Here is an 8073-nt window from a genome sequence, read left to right as displayed (position 1 = left end):
GACTTTTAAGAATGCCAGATTACCCATGTATACCCATTTATTGCCTTCTTTATATTTGTTTGAGACCAGATTGTTTCACAAGTAATTCTTTTGGCAAGATTCATCTTATTTTTATAGATAATGATAATATTCAGATGCTTATTTTTTAATTGTTTGCCTGTCTTGGATAATTTTATGATATTATTTTTCATTTTTATGTAACTTCTCTCAAGACTCACCCCACCCTCTGGCCTGTAAGCAAGAGTGAGATACACTTTCATTGCTTATGGAAAGCCTCAATCAACAATTAGCTCATGAAGAGTGAACATGTCACATGTGTGGTTTGAAGCAAGGTGGAGATGATAACAATTACTCCTCTGAACCACTTTAGCCAGATCAAAACAAAATTCTATGATGTTATCTGTTCAATGGGACAGACCTCTCCACTTATTTTCTCTGTTTATTCTTTGTTGAAGATATGCTGCTGTTCTTTTTTTCCAAATCTCTAGCTCTATTTGTTTATTTTGACCTACAGAAACCATAGCAGCTTTATTTATTCTTACTTGTGAATCTTTGTTTCATATTTATATTATTTAGTCTGCCAGCAAGGGGATTTTTTTTTAGTGATGTTGGTTTTCCCTCTTTAGTTTGCATTCCATTCTGATGTTTGGTCTAAAAAATTTGGACGACATTGCGCTGAATATTCATAATGAAATTCTTTTATTTTTCCAATGGAAAACTTTGTAACTTTTATATTTATGAAAGAGAAAGTTACATTCTGAAGGAGTCGAGGAATTGTAAACGTGAGAAACCATTAAGTGAATTTTGCGTATTGGTTGGATCTGAAATTTCATTCCGCATCAGATGAGTACGTACACTTAAAATTTGAATAGACCTTCAAAGAAATAAATTGAAAATGCGACTAAAAAAGTAGCTTGCTTTCTTTCCCTCCAAAATATTGACAAGAAACACATTATTTCATGATTTCCAGTTTATCTCACTCTGGGTCTGTCCAAAGTATGCAGGGTGGTGCTCGTTGGATCCAGAATTTAAATCTGTTGGACACCTAATCTGCCAAGGGTTAAGGTGTGGGCGCTGAACGGTCTAATGGAGTCCAAGAGACCACTTGGAATGTGAAACCAAGGGTCACTCCTATGTATTATAAATGTGTATTATTGTGAATAATAATGCATTCAATACTTATCCTTCATATTTGGTCTTCCCCATGGTTATGTTTAACATGGTATGAAAAGTGCAGGGGATTTCCTACCCTACTCAAATTTGAGCCACTGGTTTTGTGGCGTCTCTGTGCATGACAATTCTACTATTAGTCCCAAATGTAATGAATGTGCCATCAGATAAATTCTAGCTGCATTTTTTGCCAGTTCTGTCATAGTAACTCCTTTGTTCTTTGTCTACGCTTCAGGCTTTCAGGCACCAGCATGGGCTCCTCCGACGCCTGTCACCTGCGCTCTTCCTGTCACCTGAGTTTTATGCAATTCTCTATGTGTTGAATGCTATCTTTTGTGTAGGATTCTCCTTCGACTAGCACGCTGCCCATACCAAGTTACTACGCTACTCTCCCCACTTGCGCAACGAAACTGTGCGTTATTTTCTGTTCTTTTGATAGTCTTCATACGTTGCGGCACCCACACCACCTCTCCAATACATACATAGTTGCCACTCCTTAGCTCTGTGGACCTCCTCCCAATCCAAACGCCTTACACTCCAAACGATGTATTCTCCAAACGCTTTAACTGAAATACCATTCATGCTTTGTGTGTTATTGATATTGTTATCTGTTTTTGGAGGAGTCAAGCTTCTTATAGAGAAGCGTGATATGTGCACTAATATGATGCATCAATTGTCCTATTGGGAGCGAAAGAGAATGAGATCACAGGGATCAAAGGCTATTATATGTCTCTACAACGTATTGCCATCCATAGCTCTCACTGACTTCGTAACTCAATATTCTTTTGGCCACACAGAATTCCAACCGAGAATCTTGTTACGCCGTAAGGCGTTCCCTCTGAGAGGAACTCCCCTCCATGCCGCGCTGTCTGGTTATGGGCCCTTAGATCGATTGTTAGACGATGGAATAAACTCTAGCCATTAGATCGTCTTCCATCCTTAAGACAGTTGTCACTCAATGATGGGCCTTCTCCCACCACATCGCCAAGGGCCTCTTCACCTACGCCGATCTGCAAAAGCTGCCCAACGGAACAAACCTAGAAGCCATTGCCGCCCACTGCAGCCTCGTCGTCACAGGTAATTCTCACGGAGGTGGCCGCCAAGATTCCATCTCTCCCTCCACTCAGATGCCGGCCGAGTATCATCCAGTGTACATTAATGGAGTTCTTGTCTCGCATCCTGACATTCTCAATGACGGGCTGTTAGCGATCCATGGCGTCGACAAGCTGCTTCTTGATCTTGATCTTGATCACAGTAATTATGACACAACTGCGGGAGCCCCTGTTCCTGCAATGATGTCACCATCACCATCATCATCAACTAGTCCTGGTCCTGATCATCCCCTGAATGTCATAACGCCCTTCATGCTGTAAGATGCAGCGCTCAGTCTTAGAGATCGCGGTTACAGCATCCTCGCCTTGGCCATGCGCATCAAGTCCCCTGAGCTTCTGCGCCTGCAAAACCTCACCATCTTTACTCTCAGCGACGATTCCGTTTTCTCAAGCGAAGGCCAAGAATTTTCGAACAATGTGAGGTACCATGTGGTTCCCAACATGAGGCTGCCTTTGGCAGATCTGGTGCAGCTTCCGGCGGGCACAAGACTGAAGACTCTCCTCCACGGGCAATCGCTGGTTGTGAGCGACAGCAAACCCTTCTCTGTCAATTATGTGGGTATAAAGATTGCGGATGTTTTCAGCAACAGATGGGTAGTCGTGCATGAGATTCTTCGGCCGCTCATAAGCTCTGTGGATCCGATGGAGTGGGCTTCCAGCGACAGCAGCGAGATTCTTCGGTCCCTCTTGATGAGCTCAGAGGATCAGATGGGGTTTTACAGAAACAGCAGCACTGGTGATCATCATGAGTAGTAGTAGGTCAATAAGGAGCTAAAGATTCTTTTATTTTAGTTGTTGTCTGTGTATTTGTGATGTATTTTGCCTTTGCAATTTGAGTACAGTGGTATCCATGAGAAATCATGTCCAGGAAGCAAGCAATTAAATGTCTATGAATGCAGCATGTTATGTTCCTCTATCAAGAAGCCACATTTTGCTTGAACTGTAATGGAACAATGGCAATTTATATAATGGTTCTGATTCCTTTAATTCTTTTCTTTCATGGTTTCTTAATTTTCTGTATGTCAAGTATGACTTCGCGCTTTCAATTCTTTTCTCTGTCATGAGAATCTCCTTAAGCCATGGATTTTCTTTATCAATGGGAAACAACCATAGAGCTGAGATGGTTCAAAGAGAAACTAAAATGGAATGCCAGTAAACGAGTAGAATTCACAGAAGAGGCCAGATCGCCATAGATACTGCATTGCCAATAATAATAATAAACATGCCATTTCATCCAGATCCTTCAAAGAAATGTGAGGGTGCAATCTTCTGATCGAAACTAGCAAAGTCTGCTGAGCGTTGTTAAGAGCACACGTAATGAAATTCAAGATTGCAGAATATTAAGGAAATTTGATTACTAAAATGTTTTGGAATCTGCAAATCAAATTAAATTGCCTGAAAGTTATATCGTAATTCAATCACCTGAAATTTATCATAATTACAAGGATGCTGAACACCATTTAGCACTGATATTTGCCATGCATGAAGAAGTCTGCAATTTTTTGTGTCGAAGAATAGCATTCAAGTCTAATGGGCTCAGAGAAGTAAATCTAGGATTATGGCACGAATGCTTATGCAACTGCGTGAGTGAACTCTTTGAATTCTGGCATGGGGTTGTGGTTCATAAAGCCTTGCACCATCTGCAAAATAGTTTTAAGAGTGGATAGGTATACCCTTTCAGGAGTTCGGAAATATTTACGCCGTAAGGCGTTCCCTCTGAAAGGAACTCCCCTCCATGCCGTGCTGTCTCGTTATGGCCCTTTAGATCGATTGTTAGACGATGGAATAAACTCTAGCCATTAGATCGTCGGTGAAAAATGTTGTAGGCGGTTCAGATTATTGGAATGTCGTAGGCAGTTGAGAATATTGCGCTTTTTAGAAACCATTTTCGTGATGTTTTCCATCCTTCAGACAGTTGTCACTCAATGATGGGCCTTCCCCTCAATTTTGCCATCCCCTTCTTCATTTCCATTCCCCCTCTCCTTCCATTAATTCCCTCGCCGCTCTTTCCACTTCCTCTCTCTTCACCAATGCATCTGCGCCCTTCTACGCTTCAATGCCCACCTTCATCTCCTTCACTAGAAGGAAGGCATTCATTCTCTGTTCAGCAAAGAGAGGCCAAGCGATCATCGACACTCCATGTAAGATGCCTTCGATCGTTGAATTCCAACCGCAATGAAAAAGGAAACCGTCTGTGGATGGATGAGAGAGGACAGCAATCTGAGGCGCCCATGAATCCACCACAAATCCACGGTCCTGGATTCGAGTCTCGAAACCCTCAGGTAGAACCTCCCTCATATCTGCTTCGGTAGTCATAGTGGATTCAGTTGGAGGAGGAGGCTCCTTACGCAACACCCAAAGGAACCGCTGCACACTTGCTTCTAGCCCCAAAGCTAGTTCCTGAATCTGATTCTCCGACAGGGTGCCGCGGCTCCCAAAAGAAACGAACAGAACTGTCGAGGCGGGCTGGCGGTCTAGCCATTTGAGGCAGCCCTCCTTCTCAAACTTCTCTTCAGATTCTGAAAGAGAAAAAGCTATTAGCAGCCCAACGGGATAAATACAAGGGGTCATTTCAACAGCGCTCAGAACCTTCCTTCCTTGAGAGCTTTTATTTGTGCTGGTTCCATTTCTTGGCATGTGTTTATCAGAATTCCATGAGCTTCCTGAAGCCGAAGGGAATGTTGAATGAACCAGTTGAATGAAATATCAGATCTGTATAGAAGAGGGTCTGGCAAATCTATTCCGAGAATCGGCGGAAGGCCCGTCAGAAAGAAATTATAATTAAAGTGGATGTAGTGTATATGTGATGTGGCAATGTCATGGCCTGGATTGTCAATCATAGCAACTCTCTGATTAGGATGTGGTTTAATATGGGGATATGTGTTCCAGCTTTTTGAATGCATGTGAAACTAAGCTGCGATGTTGTAGTCTTCTAGACTTGTGTAACTGGTTCTGTTTCCTTGGTTAAGTGCAGGTTTCAGTTGATCAAATAAAAACTGCAAATAAGTACACTGATGACACCATCTATGCTGGAGAAAAACTTATAATTCCTTGAGAGGGATATGGGAGCTCAGATTATATTTGAAAGTTTGTAGTACAGGTTGTCATGGAATGTGTATGCAGTAATTTTCACAACAGCGTCAAGTCCCCAGTCTTGATTAGATATAAGAGGTCGTCCAGTCCAGTTTGAGTTTTGGATTGTTTATGGTAGGTTATCTATCACAAATTTTAAGGAAATATGTGATAAGCCAGTTGGAAATGTATTTGTTTTGTTTATACAGGTTTCTTTTAGATTTGTTACTCAGGGGCATGATGTCATGTTCTAGAGATACCCTGTCCATGTATCTTTACTATCTCATAAAATGCAAGTTGAATGCTAATCATGCCAGAGTCCAGTGATTCTTTGGAAACTCATGTAGCATATGGGTGATTGGTGTGCCCTGCATGACAATGCTACCCTGCGTTTATTAATAAGCTTTATCGTTGTATTGAACTCTTGTATTTTGGTGAGTGGTTTGACTCTATTTATCAAGTATCTTTATTCTTTGTTCCACCTTATTGTAGAGCATTTCTTAGCGTAGTTGTTGTTCAGCTTTTTGAATGCATGTGAAACTAAAGTTTCCATCTTGTTCCCTTCTATCCATTGTATAAGACTTGTGTAATTGGTTCTGTTTCCTTGGTTGAGTGCAGGTTTCAGTTGATCAAATAAAATCTGCAAATAACTACACTGATGACACCATCTATGCTGGAGAAAAACTTAGAATTCCTTGAGAGGGATATGGGAGCTCAGATTATATTTGAAAGTTTGTAGTACAGGTTGTCATGGAATGTGTATGCAGTAATTTGCACAACAGCCTCAAGTCCCCAGTCTTGTTTAGATATAAGAGATCGTCCAGTCCCGTTTGAGTTTTGGATTGTTTATGGTAGGTTATCTATCACAAATTTTAAGGAAATATGTGATAAGCCAGTTGGAAATGTATTTGTTTTGTTTATACATATTTCTTTTAGATTTGTTACTCAGGGGCATGTTGTCATGTTCTAGAGATACCCTGTCCATGTATCTTTACTATCTCGTAAAATGCAAGTTGAATGCTAATCATGCCAGAGTCCAGTGATGCTTTGGAAACTCATGTAGCAAATGGGTGATTGGTGTGCCCTGCATGACAATGCTACCCTGCGTTTATTAATAAGCTTTATCGTTGTATTGAACTCTTGTATTTGGTGCCTCCAGAATTATTAATTTCCAACCCATATTGCGATGTGAATGATTAGTATTTGTCATTTGGTATGCATAACAAGCTTTAACTTCTTTTGATAATAAAAAATGCAAGCTGCATACTGGCATTTGCCTCTCAATTGGACTATTTAACAGTTATTTTCCACAAGTAAATAAACAGTGTTCATTTCATGAATGTGAAACTAAGCTGCCATGTTGTTCCCTTCTATCCATTGTATAAGACTTGTGTAACTGGTTCTGTTTCCTTGGTTAAGTGCAGGTTTCAATTGATTAAATAAAAGCTGCAAATAAGTACACTGATGACACCATCTATGCTGGAGAAAAACTTATAATTCCTTGAGAGGGATATGGGAGCTCAGATTATATTTGAAAGTTTGTAGTACAGGTTGTCATGGAATGTGTATGCAGTAATTTGCACAACAGCCTCAAGTCCCCAGTCTTGATTAGATATAAGAGGTCGGCCAGTCCAGTTTGAGTTTTGGATTGTTTATGGTAGGTTATCTATCACAAATTTTAAGGAAATATGTGATAAGCCAGTTGGAAATGTATTTGTTTTGTTTATACAGGTTTCTTTTAGATTTGTTACTCAGGGGCATGATGTCATGTTCTAGAGATACCCTGTCCATGTTTCTTTACTATCTCATAAAATGCAAGTTGAATGCTAATCATGCCAGAGTCCAGTGATTCTTTGGAAACTCATGTAGCAAATGGGTGATTGGTGTGCCCTGCATGACAATGCTACCCTGCGTTTATTAATAAGCTTTATCGTTGTATTGAACTCTTGTATTTTGGTGAGTGGTCTCACTGTATTTATCAAGTATCTTTATTCTTTGTTCCACCTTATTGTAGAGGATTTCTTAGCGTAGTTGCTGTTCAGCTTTTTGAATGCATGTGAAACTAAAGTTGCCATCTTGTTCCCTTCTATCCATTGTATAAGTCTTGTGTAACTGGTTCTGTTTCCTTGGTTGAGTGCAGGTTTCAGTTGATCAAATAAAATCTGCAAATAAGTACACTGATGACACCATCTATGCTGGAGAAAAACTTATAATTCCTTGAGAGGGATATGGGAGCTCAGATTATATTTGAAAGTTTGTAGTACAGGTTGTCATGGAATGTGTATGCAGTAATTTGCACAACAGCCTCAAGTCCCCAGTCTTGTTTAGATATAAGAGATCGTCCAGTCCAGTTTGAGTTTTGGATTGTTTATGGTAGGTTATCTATCACAAATTTTAAGGAAATATGTGATAAGCCAGTTGGAAATGTATTTGTTTTGTTTATACAGATTTCTTTTAGATTTGTTACTCAGGAGCATGATGTCATGTTCTAGAGATACCCTGTCCATGTATCTTTACTATCTCGTAAAATGCAAGTTGAATGCTAATCATGCCAGAGTCCAGTGATGAGTTTTACTATCTCGTAAAATGCAAGTTGAATGCTAATCATGCCAGAGTCCAGTGATGCTTTGGAAACTCATGTAGCAAATGGGTGATTGGTGTGCCCTGCATGACAATGCTACTCTGCGTTTATTAATAAGCTTTATCGTTGTATTGAACT

At 40.2% G+C, this 8073-nt stretch overlaps 1 protein-coding gene and 1 pseudogene across 1 annotated transcript; one reads left to right on the top strand and one right to left on the bottom strand.

The window, feature by feature from the left end:
• The first annotated feature begins 2594 nt into the window (after positions 1–2594).
• Positions 2595–3035, top strand: LOC149253327 (fasciclin-like arabinogalactan protein 21). The gene has a single exon (XM_089454442.1). It carries the CDS (start codon positions 2595–2597, stop codon positions 3033–3035), a length of 441 nt encoding a protein of 146 aa, XP_089310568.1.
• A 1293-nt stretch (positions 3036–4328) lies between these two features.
• LOC149253326 (UDP-glycosyltransferase 72B1 pseudogene) lies at positions 4329–4853 on the bottom strand (annotated as a pseudogene).
• Positions 4854–8073: the final 3220 nt, after the last annotated feature.

Source organism: Pinus tabuliformis, chromosome 7 (assembly GCF_031772625.1).
Source record: "Pinus tabuliformis cultivar Carrire ecotype Pingquan chromosome 7, CPIR1, whole genome shotgun sequence".
Lineage (NCBI taxonomy): Eukaryota > Viridiplantae > Streptophyta > Pinopsida > Pinales > Pinaceae > Pinus > Pinus tabuliformis.
The sequence above is the reverse complement of the archived record's forward strand: the minus strand, read 5'-3'. Positions and strand labels throughout refer to the sequence as shown.

Coding starts and splice junctions, on each gene's coding strand:
- LOC149253327 (XM_089454442.1), top strand. CDS start 2,595: ATGCGCATCAAGTCCCCTGAGCTTCTGCGCCTGCAAAACCTCACCATC.